General features: G+C 34.2%; 1 protein-coding gene across 1 annotated transcript; it reads right to left on the bottom strand.

The window, feature by feature from the left end:
- Positions 1-15,628: 15,628 nt before the first annotated feature.
- LOC138327697 (uncharacterized) lies at positions 15,629-18,106 on the bottom strand. The gene has a single exon (XM_069274008.1). The coding sequence runs from the start codon at positions 18,034-18,036 to the stop codon at positions 16,522-16,524; it is 1,515 nt and encodes a 504-aa protein (XP_069130109.1). The 5' UTR covers positions 18,037-18,106; the 3' UTR covers positions 15,629-16,521.
- Between the last annotated feature and the right edge of the window lie 3 nt (positions 18,107-18,109).

The following is an 18,109-nucleotide window of genomic DNA, read 5'->3' as shown; positions in this document are numbered from 1 at the left end:
TGATGAGAGTACACTCAGATTTTTGTGTTATATCTCCATAACATAAAAAATCTATTCAAATTAATCCTTATAATTCAATTTACTAAAGATAATCTCTTTAATATTCAAGATTCATTTTGGGACTCTTTTGTCTATGAAATCATTACCCCGTCATCTCAGTTAATCAGAAGCAACGTTACAAACGGCGACGCCATTTTTTCCTTTATGGGCTGATAAAGTAAATTTTTAAGCCTATCAAAATGCTCGTAACAAGTAAAATTGAATTATTTTCAAATAACCATTGCATATCTTGGTGTAACCAGAATTTGATCTTACCATCTACATCAGTAAAACAAAAACAGAGAGTAAAACATGCTTAAAAATAATATATTTACAATGTTTGTGGTTATAAAGTAGCAAATGGCAATCCCCGTCAATAATACACATTATATATATACAGATATATAATGGGAACATTGACGGGTGATAAACACCACTACTTTATAACCATGCATTCGTTTTAAGTGTTTTTTTTTATAAACATGAATACAGTAATTGCATTTTTCTGTATGTGTATGACGTGTACCATGATTTTAACAATGTGATTTCGTTGGATCTCCAGAGGTTTGTTATAGTCGCGTTTAACTATATGTACTATGTGTGTATTTATTTTGAGAAATTATCCATGTCTAAGTATAAAATAAACTTTCTATTGGTGGCAATTAAGTAACCGTAACACGTGTCATTTTCTCTGCAGTAAACTCTCAAGGAAAATATGGTTTGTCATTATAAATAATCTTTTGATTTTAAATAATTTATTTGTTATAAACATATGATTCTTGATTGTTTCAAAATATTAATTTAATTTATTTCGATACTGACATATAAATAAACATTCACAGTTCAAATTGAATGTCAAATCTAAGTAATGGATGTCGTATATCGAACTGACAGCAACCTTCCAATTCAGAATATTAGTTTTATACAAATGTATGTAAAGATTGCTCAATATTAAAATCCTATTCATATGTCGAAACTAGTACCAAAAACCAAATTACACTCAATTCACAAAAATACAATATCTACATCAGAGCCGAGGGTATATATAATCTTATCATAACAGAAATGATAAATGCCTTACAAAGTATGTCTCCCCCTCAATCATCTACTTGACTCGTATATGATTTGACAACATGGCGCATTTTATCACCACGTTCTCGATCTCCAGAGGAGATAAAACAGAATATTGATTTTTACTAAAAGACTCTATACACAAAGATGTTCGCATCCGTATTTTAAACAACAATATACAACAGATGTCGTAAAATATTATTATACCTCATTATAGCAATTCAATGAATTGACATATTTGATTGCCTAATCATATCGTGCAATTGATGTGAACAAAACGTCACGTCATGTCTCCCTCTGAAAACGTCATATTCCATATCCTCGAAAACATCGCGCGTATTACCGCTAGATTTTTCGTTCTTATATATGAAAAGCCCCGAGGCGATGTATGGAAGAATAGAATATGGCTAATGTTCAGAATAACGGAGCACGGTCACTACTTTATTGCCATTGATGACAAAATACTTTCAGTATTGGAAGAAAAATATTCCAAAAGAAACAAAAAGAAAATACATAGATAACTTTAAACTGCTTTAAGACTTTCTGTATGAAATTGATTTTATTTTGATGTCTATATCGTTTTGAAAGATTGGATACGCAAGTAAGAGCATGAAAATAAGATTTGTTTTAACAATTTACTGCTTTTTAGTGAGTGGTATAGGACGATTTCTTCATATACCACTGTTTAAAATAATAAATGTATAAATATCCCTTTCGCCAGCCAGAAACACAGTTGAGCCTAGTTGCCTTGTATTTGTAAATGTTGTAGGTTCCAAATACACTTTTTCTTTACATATGGAAGTAATCTAGAAAACTCGGATATTTCGAAAAGTTTAGGGTCTCGTCGATTTCGAGTTATAGATTTAAAAAGTGGTTTAAAACTAGTGATGGTGTTAACTTTTGAACTACGCTACATATCTTGATTTTTTTTTTAAAGAAACGGGTGGCATTAAATAACGTTAACTGTGTTTCTAAATATGTTGGTGTCAGGTTTTATGTGGGCATGCATGATTATAATAGGTATAATACATTCAACCCCTGGCGAGAGACATTAAACTACATTTCCTCATCGCTGAATTGGAGATTGGTTCAACGACATTTGAAGACCTATAACTTATTTAACATTCAACGAACTAGGTCATTGTTTTTTTCTTTTTAAGAGAGTTCATTTTATATATCGATGTGAAATCAAAAGCTGTTATCACCGAAACGATGGCGCTTTTATTACCGAATAATAAAAACTGCAATAATATTTGCAATTACTTTTTTGTTTAATTGCAAAATTATTCACATCAAACATTCGCTAAGGTAGAAATTAAACCAATCTCCTGGAACATTGGACTTTAATAACCACGTTCTAACAGGAAACAGGATCAAACTTAACACTCTAACTTGAGAGTTAAATGAAATGCTACATATATGTGGACGCTCATTATTGCAGCCTAGGTATAACTCAAACCAGTCTACAACGACCATCCAAGGGACAGAGGGGAAATGGTTTTTATAAACAGGTGTCTTTATTCACATGGAAAACTGTGTTGACATTGATCATTTTATACCCTGTGCTAGTGGTCCTATTAAGCATGCAGTCTTTATACAGAGGTGGTCGCTAAGGCAAATTTGGCTATACATTTGAATTGTATTTTTCGTGTTTATATAAATAGTTCTAGATTTTCTAAAGATATTTTTGAAATAGACTTCAACACATAACGTCATGTTTTAGTTTGTTTTAAATTAGACATTATGGCATCCTGCATCAGCATAAAAAGTATAGGAACAGCTCGTTGGAATATTTATGGCGTCTGAATGAAATGTTTACAGATTACATCATAAAATCAATCGGGATTTTATTTCCACAAAAGGAAAATAAATTTGAAGATTTTTTTGTTCAACGTTTTTGTTTGTAATTGTTTTAAACAATAATCATTTTTGCCAATGGAAATGTAATTTCTGACTCGTAATTAATTTCATTGACCTTGGAACCGAACAATCTCATCAATCACGAGACATTCTTGAATGTCTCTAGTTGATGCAATTGCAAAGCGACGAAGAAATTTACTAGGCTTCATTACACAATTTGCTTTAAAATGTATCATAACAATATTATCTCAACTGGATGTAAACTAATTTTCTTTCTAATAACATTATCTCATCGTCATAGCAAAATGTTCTCCTGCATACACAGTGGTTTATTTAAATGTAAAAATGATATTCAATGAGTTGATTAGTTACCGACTTCATAGAAGCCAGGGTCATTTAAAGGCCCACCACCTTTCCCGAGCAAAATTTAAAGGTTTGTAAAAAATCATAGATAACATAAGAGAAAAATATATATCGATAACCTAAGATGAGGTTACAACATGAAATGTATGCAAGATATCCTGCGTAATATATGATAACAGTTTGGCTTAATTCATTTCGCTGTTTTGCCTTCTGGCGCAGTGATAATCAACTACCGCGCGGTATTTAGGACAACGTCGGGAAACATAAGACGACCCGCGTTATGAAAATTAACATTTTATTTATTTAAAGATGCTCCACCGCCGACAGAGCATAAATGATATTCTTCATTTGAACAATAATTGGTGTTTAATCGTGTATATATATGCCTAATTAAAACAAAAAATAACATGAAATAATTATTTCGCCTTTGGTGTATGCGCAATCAGTACTTCATTTCATATAGGATATAGTGCCACGGAATTTTTTCGGGATGCAATTAATTATTTTTCATATTTGTAACTTGAATTAAAATTAGAAGCTCAAACTTTTTAACTGTGGTAATGGTGTAAAGTAAGTAACTTTTGTAACTGAAGAAAAATACTAAATCGTCTCCTCCTGTTTTTGATAATGAAAAAACACCATTTGTCGGCGGTGGAGCATCTTTAAATTAAATTGTTAAGAAGGTGATGATAAGTGTAGCATTACCGTTAAGTTGGTAACTTTTACGACTTTATAAAATTATCAATCTCGTTTTACATTTACATTTTAAAAATCAAAAGTCGTTTCGGAAAGGGCCTTTAAGGAGATATAACAAACGGAGCCCTAGAGAAAAACTACCGAACTGTTGTCAACACTTAACAATTGCCCCACAGTTTGTGATTTTGGTAAAATGGTTCGATATGTTAAACAGACAACCAACGTTATTAAACAGTTATTCACACTTATATTGAAAAAATCAATGAAACAACGCTATCTGACCTCATTGGTGTAAAATATTCAATGAAACAACACTTCTTCTTTTCACATTGGTGTAAAATGTTCAATGAAACAACACTTTTTCATCACATTGGTGTAAAATGTTCAATGAAACAACACTTTTTCATCACATTGGTGTAAAATGTTCAATGAAACAACACTTTTTCATCACATTGGTGTAAAATGTTTAATGAAACGACGCTTTATCATCACATTGGTGTAAAATGTTCAATGGAACAACACTTTTTCATCACATTGGTGTAAAATGTTCAATGAAACAACACTTTTTCATCACATTGGTTTAAAATGTTCAATGAAACAACACTATCTCATCACATTGGTGTGAAATGTTGAACAACAGAATGTGAATGTGGTAAGATTGCCATAGTGTTATCAGTGGTTGGTAGCAGTACAGAAGTGATGGCACATCGTGGTCTTCATTGAGAGAAAAATGACTCTGTCTTATCCAAAATAGTATATATATATATATATAGACCAATTCTGACGTAACTCTAATGTATAATTCCCGAAACTTTGGTATCCTTTCGATTTTTACCCGCGTAGATGGTTGGTATTTACACAAAGATTACTCCCTTACATTTTACTTTTCCAAATATAACACATTCAAATAATCTAATGTCTGATTAAGTTACAGTGCAGAAAGTATAATTGGATTAGATTAGCTTTTATTTGCTTTTGTGCTATCAGCATCAGGCCAATAAAGAACGACCGACCGTCCATGAGAGGTGTCTGTGTAAGTATTATGTTTTGTAATTTAGAGATTACCATATATATGTATATATTTGTTCCTCTTATTCTTCTTTTGACAGTGACAACTTTTGCAAACTAACAGTCAAATGCACTAGGAGGTCACGCCATTCTATCGAATTTTACATCATAGTGCTATCACACGGAAGGCTATAACCTGAGTTATTTACAGAACATCCTACCGATTAGTAAATGCTGTCAACGACCGATGAATAAATCGCCTCGGTCTCAAATCTTCAGAGCGATGAGCAAGGTTTGTTTGTTTCAGCTTTACGGCAAATCGACAGCCAGGGTCATTTAGAGATAATACATAGGCAAGTAAGAACTAAACAAATTGTAATTTTTTTTTATAAAACGATTGTTTTGTGTAAAATAGTTTTGGCTAAAACACATGAGAAAACTCGTGTTGAGTTGACAGGATCATACGATAGGAACATGCGATGAGCGATGACAGAAACTATAATAGATAACTCATTGTATCTCATCAGCCTATATATAAAGTTGCAGGCAGCTCAGCGGAAAACAGCTGAACCAATCACAGGCCTGTAAATATTTTCTTTAAAGACTACAGAGAGAGCGACGCCCAATATCAAAGCCACACAGTCGACAACATTAACGTGTACCGTTATTCGGCACTTTTGATGTACATCAAACGACTAAATTACCTGTTATGTTCTTTTGTCTCCAATTTCACTATGAGATAGTCCAGGGGTGTAGATCGGAACCCCCGGTTTATCGAGGATGTGGGTCCCGAGGCAGTACCATTGGAGATTAAAGGAAAACGGTGTGCAAAAAAACATACTAGATTTAAATATTTTACCACGAATAAACATTTTAAAGTGACTGATCAAGCTAACGTTTGAACAAACCAACCATGTGTTTCTAAGGGACAAGCGCATATTAAAAAACCATACTGGTCATATCATATCAAGACATGGTTGACTATTTCTTTTTGGAAATTATGATTTTCTTGTCAATTTTAAAACGTGTTACTACGGTATAAGCGATGGTAGAGTTACTGCAGTGTTTTAGTGTCCTTGAAATATAAATAATGAAAGCATTTTCGTTAAATATATTTGTGATGTCAGCGTGGTACGTTATGATCCCTATATTGCTATGCCATATCATCTGGTGTGTCTAATACCAATGTATCCTAATTCATGGATTGTCAGATTCGTGATCTACATTACTTACATAAGAATTAACATTATTAAGTATCTAATACCATGTACCTTGCAATGAAAGCGTATATTTAAAATATCCTGCACTACTGTATAGTTGTAAATTAATCGCAGGGTGTGGAAATTTAATCTCGCGAAAATTGAATCTCCCTATATTCGTGAAGATGAAATTTCTCTATGTTTGCGAAGATTAAATCTCCATATAATCGCGAAGATTAAATCTCCTTATAATCGCGAAGATTAAATCTCCTTATAATCGCGAAGATTAAATCTCCCTATATACTAAGATTAAATCTCTCGATAATCGCAAAACTTAAATTTGCTTATAATCCAGAAGAAAAAATATCCCTATAATTGCGAAGTTTAAATCTTTCTATATTTGCAAAGATTAAATCTCCAGATATTTGCTAAAATTGAATCTCTCTATATTCGCCAAGATAAAATCTCCTTATAGTCGCGGTCACGGTCAGTAACACACAGCCTTAGATACCCGCGACAGTGTATCACTGTTACAGAATGATATAACAAAAAATCTGCGATATGAAACAACTATGTAGTAGACGTTATATATAAAAAGGAAACAACCTGCTTAAGAATTTCATATAAAAACAATAAATATTCCGCTAATAGCACAATATCGGAATGTATATTCTGCTATACCGGTAAAAGGTGTTAGCTTTCTCGACAAGACTCAAATTACTATAGAACTGCTATTCATGGCACATCAACATAGAACAAAACTTGGAAGACCCGAATCAAGGACCACGTTTAGCTTGAATAGAGATGTTGCAATACGATTTTACAGACAATAACCTTTCAACACAAAAAATTCCTATTTCGAAATTTTTGATAGAACATTATCAGTTCTAACGGTACCAAATCTACATTTTATTCTTCATTTGAAATTTCTCGATTGCTTGAATTGTCTTATGTAATTTACAATTTTAATGTTCAACCACACTTTGAGTTATTAGAATATTTATAAAACTTTAGAGAAACGTTGCAAATGCAAAACCTTATAATCGTTTAGTTTTCATCTAGTTTGTTTCCTTTAACAGTTCAATTTATCAAGGGAAACGTTAGCTTAGCATGTTTTAAACTTAAATAATGAATCTTGACTTACCATGCACACACTGTTTGGACGAATTCAGTGTAAAAACTGTCCAAACAGGAAAATTCCAGAGAAAACAGAATATTAAAATAAAATTCCGCATGGTATTTTGTGATGAGTTTGAAACGGATCACATAAATATGAGGAATTCCAAAGGAACACGAGACTACTATTGAGTTCTGACACCTAGTACAAAGCACAAGTGTTTCACACAAGTCGAATCCATTACACACAGCGACGTATCCACCTAGTTCATCTTCTGGTGTGTTCAAGCAAGCCTACCGCCAACAAAACGTCTGGAGTAATTCCGACTTATTATCCAGAGTCTTTAAGCCGGCACCACATCCGCAAATGAGCACGAGAATTAGCCTCCCAAACACCAATCTATTGATTGATGTCTAAGTGTTCAATGTTGCGAATCCGAATAGATAGTAACCATCAGAGATCGCGCGTTCTTGCATTCCACCGTCACACGTGCCTGTATTCCCCGTTACGCTTCAATCATTCTTGTCGATGACGATCACCTCTACGTTAAACAGAACGCCACGTTATTGCTGGAGAAATTGGATTTTCCATGTAAATTCAAAGTTGTCTGACAGACCGATTGCAGTTTTCCAGCAATCAATAACCTTACTCAATGGGGTTTTTTGCTAAACAGTACAAAACCCTTGCAGCATGGAAGAACCTATTTGAGTTTCTAGAACCATATTTGGAGAACCATTTGTCACTGTTCTTCACTTAACCCGCTAACAGGGAGTACTGGTATAGCTTAATATGGAATACATCATACATAACTTGATAATAAAAATCAATAAGGCCTATTTGTCAAGATTCGTTGCTAACTTGAATCAAATTGAATCTAGGACCGTTCGCTAAGTAGCTACAATTAGATCTCTTGCTAAAACATCGTCCGTCATAATTACTGCCCTACACAACGTTTTTCTATCACTACCACGGGTAAAATAATATTTATTCTATATAGACATGGGTAAATTACACTGACAAGTGCAAGAATACCACTGGTAACATCCCATCGTTCAATATCACCACCGCTACCATATCGCCTGTTTGGAAAGGATATTTCAAGTCAGTGGACATCCCTGCAAAGTTGCCATCTCGTGCTTTCCCTCAGAGGTGATGACCCGTATTTTTCAATCTTGTCCACATTGGATGAGATAGATTATCTCCCTTGACACAGTGGGATCTATTACATTTGTCTGCTAGGAACGTTCATTTTCTGTCACCGAGCAGACAACACGAGTGATTTTTGGGGGTATGATAGAATACTCACGCGCACAAGCGGCAGCAGAGGTCAAACCCCAAATGTAATATCGATTTTACTGGGACAAGTTTAAGACAGTCACCTCAATCCCAGGATAGACTCTTAATCTTGCTCTTTTATCTTTTACGGATATAAAATACAGTATAATGATTAAAAACAGAAAACATTGAAAAAAAATTACATATTCCTGGAAGCCAGTTACCTATTACTAATCAAAATTATAGTAATGATATATAAAAAAAAAGAAACCAACTATATAGAAATGAATGTGTTCATGTTGGTTGTAACACTCATTGATTTGAAATTCACCATTTTACCTTAAGTTATATTTAGTTTATCAATAAAATACACAGTACATATGTATATACAGTACTTTCAATGCATTGGATTTAATTTTTACAAGTACAACTAAGAGCAGAAAATGGTTTTAGCAGTACTGTCACTATATGTACATCTATAGTGAAACGAAATGACATCTAAAGCCATTTGCATGATTTTCACGGCTTAATTCATCACACTTTATCAAATATAAAGTAGTCTTTTCAGAAATGGTGGATCCGAGTCGGTATGTGTTAAATTGGTTTACTAATTTGATGTATCAAAAGCCTTTCGGTGAGTGTCATATCGAACATTTTAACGAGTTTAATATATGTTATTTCGCAAAGCTATGGTTGTGTGACTATGAAAAAGGATAAAAAAAATAGCAATGCCAGACAAATTCACTTCACGATTAACTCAGCGATATAAAGTATGAGTACCGTATTGTTTGGTATAGATTAAACAGTCAACTGCGACTGTGTGATTTTACTAATTCTATAACTCATTTTCCTTTTCAAAATAATTTTCTGGTCATTATTAACTCTGTATTTGCGTATTTTGTCGATGTTTCTACCCTTGCATTTAGGAAAGTACTGATTGACTGATTGTTACGTCATGATTTTATGAGTGAAACGTCATTTTTCAGAGAAAACGTCGAATTATTTACTCATTAAATAATGACGTTACAACGATACCTACCAATAATAAAATAACTATCACATAACTGACCGTTAAGACATGTCAAACGGCAATGTCATAAATAAACTGTGACGTCAAAAGTAGCTATGACGTCATAACCTTGGTTTTGGTTTTATTAGTATTACATCCTAATATTTACAGTTTGCACTGACATGGACTCAATAACCACGCTTTCTAATATTATCATTATCAGTGTATAATGTTAGCACAGCACGCGCGGCGATTCTATTTTTAACGGGAATAGTCGATGGCTTAGCAACGTGGGGTCATGACCCCACTTTTGGCGGGAACATATGAATGACTCGATTCTAATCAGCTGTTCAATCGAATTCGTTGACGATAACGGAAGAGATAAAAAAAAAATATGGTTATTTTAATAAAAAATATGCAACTGCCGCGGGAATAAATGATATTCATTTACTTGAAAAACTGTAAATATAAGGAAAAGATGTTTATTTTGTTGAGGTTATGAGGGTATAATGATACTGGATCCCATAATTTACACGTGCTCCATTATCATTATACCCTCATAGACTTCACAAAATAAACATCTATTCCTTAATTAACAGCCAGATTCATTTATGGACTTGTCAAGTTTGTTGGTGCTGGAAGCCGGAATACTTGAAGTAAACACCGGACATTGCCCTGCTAAAACACGATGACCCTGTATCTGAAGTATTAAAGTCATTAACTTTCTCTATTTGATATTGTGTATTCGTTTGCAAGACAAATATATCAATACTGCAAGACATTTCGTAGAATTTTGAGATGTGCCATTCACGCTTACAACCTTGGACACTAGTTCAGTCTAAGACCGGATCTCAATTACGTAACATTCCCTCTTCAGAATTATTGTTTTAGAATGATAACGTTACTTAGCAACGGTATCGCGTTCACTAGTAATAATACTCATAACTATAGTTACTTTCCTAATATAATGATTTGCTGTTATCAATGTAGGCATATGATGTATGTATTAGTTCTAGTTTTGGCGTCATTCGGTGTCTGCGTTCGTTTAATGTCAGACGCCTATAGGTTGTATCAAATGTGATTTGAGCAGGCAACGCCAATGGACTCGGATATATTAGTGTTTATCATTTTATCAATTATTGCAAAAGCAGTGTAAATGTAAACTCCATTGGTGTGCTAGCCGGCTATATCTATATCAACATCGCTGGTTTTGTTTTTTAAAGTACAGTACACGATGTATCCTAAATGTCAGGAAAGCAGTGTACCAGAAAACGTGTTTGTGTTGATATTTCATTTAGATGTTAAATTCATCATCACAATCCTATACTAACCTACTCGCCTTTCACCTTACTTGCCGGCGTTCGATCTCAGCAAATATAATGATTTTACCACTAATTCATATTGCTGTGACATCGGTGTCTCTACCTCTTGAATTACATGCAACACCATGTACAAGTTACTAAGTGATGAAGCAATGGAGACAATGATTTTTCCAATATGAATCATCTTATGTTTACCAATGATCTCTATAAGATGCTCCACCGCCGACAGTGAATAAACGATACTCGTCATTTGAACAAAAAATGATGGTTAATTGTGTAAATCTATGTCCAAATAACACAACAAATAATAGTAACTTATTTTGCTCTGGTACATGCACAATCAGTACTTGCTTTATTTACGAAAGAGTGCCATGGCTTTTCGGGACGAATTTATAATTATTTCTAATATTTTTATTTTGGAGTAAACTTAAAAGCTCAAAATTTTCAATGTTGGTAATATGTAAAATAATAAACTTTTGTAACTGAAGGAAAGTACTTATTCATCTTCTCCTTCTGTGATAGGGAAAACACTATTTGTTAGCGGTATAGCATCTTTAAGTTGATAAGACATATGTACTAATTGTTTGGTTTGATTATGACCAAACTGTGTCTTTGAGACTTGCCAGGTATAGATGGTGCAGAAAAGACTGATTACCCGGAGGAAAAAACCACATAGAATGCAACCTCTTTGGTAATATGTCGGGACATCTTAAACTCGAACGGCAACCGGAACACCAATAAATTTGAATATTTGATTTATATTTCATTTTTAATGACATAAATCATTACATATTTTACATATTACATGTATTTATTTACATGGTATATTGAGTGTCAATTTATTAAAATTGTATTTTGAATAATAATGAATTTACTATGGACGCAATAAAAAATATGATGCATTTATAATAAGATATCCTTCCGTATTCCACTAGCACGACTTAATCATCGTGCAGCTGTTTATCAAAGTTCAAATAGGGTCAGACGCGTCCCACGTAACATTCTGTCTTATCATGGAAACATCCATGTATGATATATACTGTATGAAACATCTCTCTCTTTAGCTACTCAACGTAAATTTGTCGAGTGGAATTGATCAATTATCGCTGACTGTCACCAAATGGATTCTGTATTGCATTTCCTGTGTCAGTCGGTGAAATCTGACAAGGAAGTCTAATAACTAGGTTATTCACCCATGTGACACTAACATCTAGGTCAGGTCATCACCGGGGCCATATCTTGTTGGAGGTTAGCGACTAGTTAGCCAAACTACATTGAAAATGGATCGAAAAACGGTCACTATCTGTAATCTCCAAAGAAAGCCTCTGTAGGACAGTGGTCAGTTTATTTTTTCTGAACTCCATTCAGCTTTGCTATGAAATATTCCAGGATTGGACGTAACGTTGGTGACAATAACCCCTGGAGTATCGAGTATGCTGAAACGTTTGTAGCTAAACGAAACTAGACTCAAACCTTTTTATGACAATGCAAAAATATTGTCGTTTCTTGGAAGCTTAGAGTCGTTGCAGTGTGAAGTCTACCTACTATTAATGTTTGTGCGGGATTGTTCCACTGTGAACTTAGAACTATTGTATTGCATAACGTGTTAAGGTACTATCCAGTCTTAATTTATCCACATCAGACTGGCGATTTGTCTCATTATATATAGCTTACTGTCTCCGTGCCCATGGTAAGGCAAATCGCTTGGCGGGACTAATTTGTCATTATGGCCAAGCACCCATGTTGTGGACAACTATACAGCAATTCGTAAAGTAGATAATATTGCCAGCAGCCCCTCTCTCATATTCCGAATTCCCTTGTTCCTGTTTATCATATCAATATTATTGCATTTGGGCACGATATGCCATAAAATCGATCGAGTAGAATATTTGGCAAAACGATGAAAATTCTGGCATATTAAGAACTTAAACGGAGCCGGAGCAGACGATCAACAGTCAGTTTGAATCAGCAGGGACATAGCTCATAAAACAAGACTATTTACCGACAAACCCAGTAAAGACTAGCTATCGATTACTCCGCTTCTATGTCCATCCCCGCACTATGCCAGACAGATACCTCTGGCCGTTACTCCACTCGTCGCGGCCATAAGGTCAGTTTACAAATTTGTCGAACGTTTTCTATCGATGGCCATATATACATATTGTATAGGGCGCTGATACACTGGAAAACGGTGTGACGTAGATGTATATATGGATCATTCACCCTGGCAACCACCAGGAATGTCTTTTATCGTTACTACACCAACAGTTACCCGTGTTCTTGACTTCAAACTATTTGAGGAATGTCTCTTTAAAATCAAAAGAAATTCACTTATTCGCTGAGATATACATACATTTGTGTAGTTGTAAATATATAAATCTAACTTTCTTATGACAAAGACTTAAAATATGATTGATTATTTTAACGATTAATGTTGTTTCCTTTGCATCTAACATTGGAATTGAGTTTATACTCCCTTTGACTTCAGATATATTTGCTAAAATACCAGTTTTTTTGTTGTTTTTTTTTCATTTTGAAAAAAAAATCTGTTTTATACGGACAAGCATTGTAATACATCAAATAAATCAGATTATGTTCCTATCTAACGTCTGCTATCGGTCGGATTTACTTGATCAAACTAAAAATCGATTTCTGGAAATTCCCTTTTGGGCAAGATTGGTTGGGTATTCAGGTCATCATTTTCATATTTTTCAAACTGTGGGATCGGCAATACATGTATATGTAGATGTAAAATGTGTAAAGAATTTTTGAAGTACTTTCAAGTGTGTTTCTGACAGGGCAGGGGAGATAATCAATATTGCAATCTTAAAGATGCTCCGCCGCTGACGAATGGTATTTTTGTCTATCAAAAATAGGAACAGACAAATTAGTATATTTCTTAAGTTGCAAAAGTTACTTACTTTACACCATTACCACCGTTGAAAAGTTGGAACTTCTTATTTTAATACTAAAAATAACAAACTGCGTCCTGAAAAAGTTCGTTTACATAAGTAAACACCCTAATTGTTCAAATGATGAGTATCGTTTATGATCTGTCGATAGTTCAAGATAAAAATATTAAAAATAATTAATTGCATCCCGAAAAAATTCCATGGAACTATGCCCTATATAGAATAAATTACTGATTAAGCATGCACAAAAGCAAAATAAATTATGTTATATACAATTTTCAGTTACTAGACATATATATTTACATTTTCGTTTTCTCTTTTGCTATATAACTTACCAACTGCGAATCGTTTACACTTGCGTAAAAGCAGTGGTTGCCGCGCAAGAATACACACAACGGAACACTGACTTCCGTAAGTAGTGTGAATGCGCATACGATTAGGCCTATTGAACCTGTATGAAAAGTCTTCAATATATTGCATGTATGAATGTAATGTAAATCTTAAATTATATATCAGCAAATAAAAAAATCAACATATAGTGTGTAAACTGCATTTTTTGTACAGATATTTCAATATGACGCGCTAACGAGCGTCATTTAAAATATCTGTACCAAAAATGCAGTTTACACACCAGTAAACAACAAACAATAAAAACCATTCCTTAAATTAACACGATTTTACATCAGTTGTTGTTCAAATGTTGGTTATCGTTTATGCTCTGTCGGCGGTAGTGCATCTTTATGGAAATTAATATAGTTTTTTTTTCTATATTCGGTATTTTTTCGTTACCCATTTTTACATTTTGTTTACTTTTTAACTGGACATTTTTTCTATTGTATTTCTGTCAGAGGTCTTCTGCATTTTAAATGGCTTTGTGATTTGATGATGCAGTCATCAAGATAATACATTGTATATTAAATTGTGATGAGTAACTCTTAAATATACTACACCACTGATGAATGGTATTTTTCTCTATAAAAAACATTAACTTTTCGGTTACAACACTTTATTTTTCATTATTTTTCTGTCAATTAGACAAACATTCACATAGGTAAATTCCATAATTGTTCAAACGATGAGTATCGTTTATGATCTGTCGGCGGCGGTGCATCTTTAAAAGATGGAATAAGCATTTTGACAGTAGTCGGTTTACTTTGTTTTCTTTAGTGTCATATAATCACGTGTTAAATGTTAATTATATCTTGATAAACACCAATACATCATGTTGATATTAATATTGACAAGCAGACGAAAGTACAGTATCACGATCAACAAATGAAAATTAATTTGTTTTGCAACAATGCACTTATCATTTCCTGATTATCCCTAATACCACTAATACAAACGCAGAAATATGACCTATCTATTTTGCAGTGCTTTTGAACCGATGAGTAACCTGGTACAATGATTCAGATGTATATCCGGTCGTGTCCCGTTGACAAAGCGATGACCAGATATTTCCGTTTTACAAACAATATTGTCTCACTAATTGTTCATAAACAATTGCAAATGAAATTCTGTCTACCGTGCTCGGTAGGTGACAATGAGATTCTAAGAAATTCAATACACCACAGTATAACAATACAGTATATCACTTTGTTTTTCAATAAATAAAAGGTTGTTAATTACAGAATATCATTGTTTCAGGGTAAAATGTCCATCTTGAATGAGGAAGTAAGAAGCATGAAAGTGAAATACAAAGTAGTCATGCACACGGAAAGTGAAAAATTATAATAAATAATTTCAACAAATAAAATCTATGTTTGATTATGTTTAGTTTATAAATGTATTCATGCGATGACGTTCCAAATTAAAGTTGAATATCTGAAGTAGAGGTGTTCATATAATGTGTCCGTGAAAATCACCCACATTCCATAATGGCAACTGAAAATATTCATACTATTTTTAAAAATTTAATATTTTTATACTAAATCTGGCTTTCAGATTGGCCGATTCATTTTTTCATACAACGATGAAAAAATCCGAGAATGAAAGTCAGTGGAATCGTACGTGTAAACGTATTCTATTTTATCAAGTTAACAAAATTTCTTTCATATCTCGATAAATAAAAAAAAAATGATGAAAATAATGAATGATTGATAATCTTCAAAAGATCAGAAAAGTTCTAGTCTTATAGAACTTCTGCTTTTAGAGCACTTGATTGTCATGGATTGAATCTAATTCATCGAGACCAAGTCATTAACATATCTCAACAACATTTTGAATTCTCTATTTTTTACATTATGTTTGATTTGCTCAGTTCCTTTTCCAATAACGATTTTAAAAGAACTCCAACACTTGAACAAACGTCAATTTCATACGTAATGTCATTTCTTATCACATAACCAATTATCGTATTAACAAAATTAATTTTCAATATCGCATAAATGTGGCATATCTGACCAGTTTGTTCTAAAAATACTCCAAGAAGCCAACACTAATTATGTAACAAAGATAAAGAACTTCTATCCTTATGATGTTGTGAGGAACAAAAATGTTAGTTACTATATAAGCAACAGGAATGTCCATGTCTTTATTGAGCAGTTCAAACAGATCAGAAACTTTCATTTCAACTGCTGACATATACGAATATGTATTCGATCGATTGCACTGCACTTTGGATAGAAGCGATAGCGTCAAATTGTACAAATTACTTTCTATACTTGATGATTTTCATTCCATCATCGTTATGTCGGATCCACAGAGAGCTGCCATTCTGTAGACTGATACACAAGGGTAGTCTGCCATCACAGATGTAGATGGTCCTCAGGAAGTTTCCATTGCTCCCATCAATAAGTATCACTGACTTTGTCACCCTTTCCGCTACAAGGACATCACCAGCTCCGTCAAAACAAACATCCACTGGGTAGAACCTGGACTGTTGACAATCACGCCCTGCTTGTGACTCCAAACCACCAATGTACCGACATTCGAACTTCAGTTTCAGATGTTTATCCATCACGATGACCCGGGGATGTTTTCCTGGTTTGTTACCCGCCATGTAGTCATTAATCGATACATTGTCGGAATCAGCAACGATGACGTCTTCTGTAAAGGTGCTGTACGCCATGTGATGGGGTGCTGCCGCATTCTGTCTACAGACACGACCAGCTCCATCAGTCACCATCCGTCCCTCTGTGGTGTACAAGGATATTCCACCAAACATTCCTACCACCACCATGTCTTCCTGTGTGATACATAAAGACTTCGGGATCGATCCTACGTTAAAACATGTTACTATGTTATCATCAGACGTTATCTCTCGGATACTCTTGTCATCCCTAACACAGAACCACACCCTCCCTGTAGTCGGTGACACGGCTATGGAATGAACCTTGACCTTACAATCGATCTTATCTTTTATGTATCCCTTCTGATCTACTTTGTATACTGGATTTTTGTCACAAACCGATAACCAAGCCTCGTCACCTGTACGACATGTCCGACATATTTGGTACGGAAATGGTGGTTTAAATGTTGATATGACAAATGTTTTTGGAATTGGTCGAAACACTGGAATTTCTCCGGTTATAATCACCATACCAAGCATCCTTTCCAGAAGTCCTGTTTGGATTGTTCCTAGTTTGAAGGTTGCTGTCTTCAAGGTTCCTAGATCGATCGCAGCCGATGAGACACACTTTGTGTTTCGAGTTTCCCGCGCCAGTGTGATGACGTCATCATTGATTCCGGAAGTTAGAACCTGATGACATCTCTCTAGCCGTGGTCTTAATTGCTCATGTAGACGTTTAGTTAATTTAGTCTTGTTCTTCTCGGTGATGTCTTCATTCATCTTCTCAAAATCTTTACAGAGTTTTAATAACCTGTCAGTAATTTTGTCGATTTCTTCTTTCATTTGTTCTCCGTGACGTTTGATATCGTTTGTCATTTCACTAATCAGTTGTTTGCTTCCTTTGAAGTGTTCGTCGTTTTCTTTGATTTCACTCTCCAACTTTGGAATGTGAGTTTTGGAAAGTTCTTCTTCGTATCGCTTGATTATCTGTTTCTGTTCCGATACAAAGTCCGTTAATACGACAAGGTCGTGTTTGTTGTGGCGGTCTGTTACACATTTGATACAAATAGGTTCATTGTCACATAACGTACAGACAAATACAAACCCCATACCGGGATGATGAGTACATCCCTGTACTGGAGTCTGAGCCGCCATTCTTAAAACCGATCAGAGAACGTCAAGATAATTGTTCTATAGTCCACTGTACTATATATACACGGCCATATTG

Source organism: Argopecten irradians, chromosome 7, assembly GCF_041381155.1.
Source record: "Argopecten irradians isolate NY chromosome 7, Ai_NY, whole genome shotgun sequence".
In the NCBI taxonomy this organism is placed as follows: domain Eukaryota; kingdom Metazoa; phylum Mollusca; class Bivalvia; order Pectinida; family Pectinidae; genus Argopecten; species Argopecten irradians.
The sequence above is the reverse complement of the archived record's forward strand: the minus strand, read 5'-3'. Positions and strand labels throughout refer to the sequence as shown.

Bases quoted from the DNA above. Each gene is read 5' to 3' on its own strand.
- LOC138327697 (XM_069274008.1), bottom strand. From the start codon at position 18,036: ATGGCGGCTCAGACTCCAGTACAGGGATGTACTCATCATCCCGGTATG.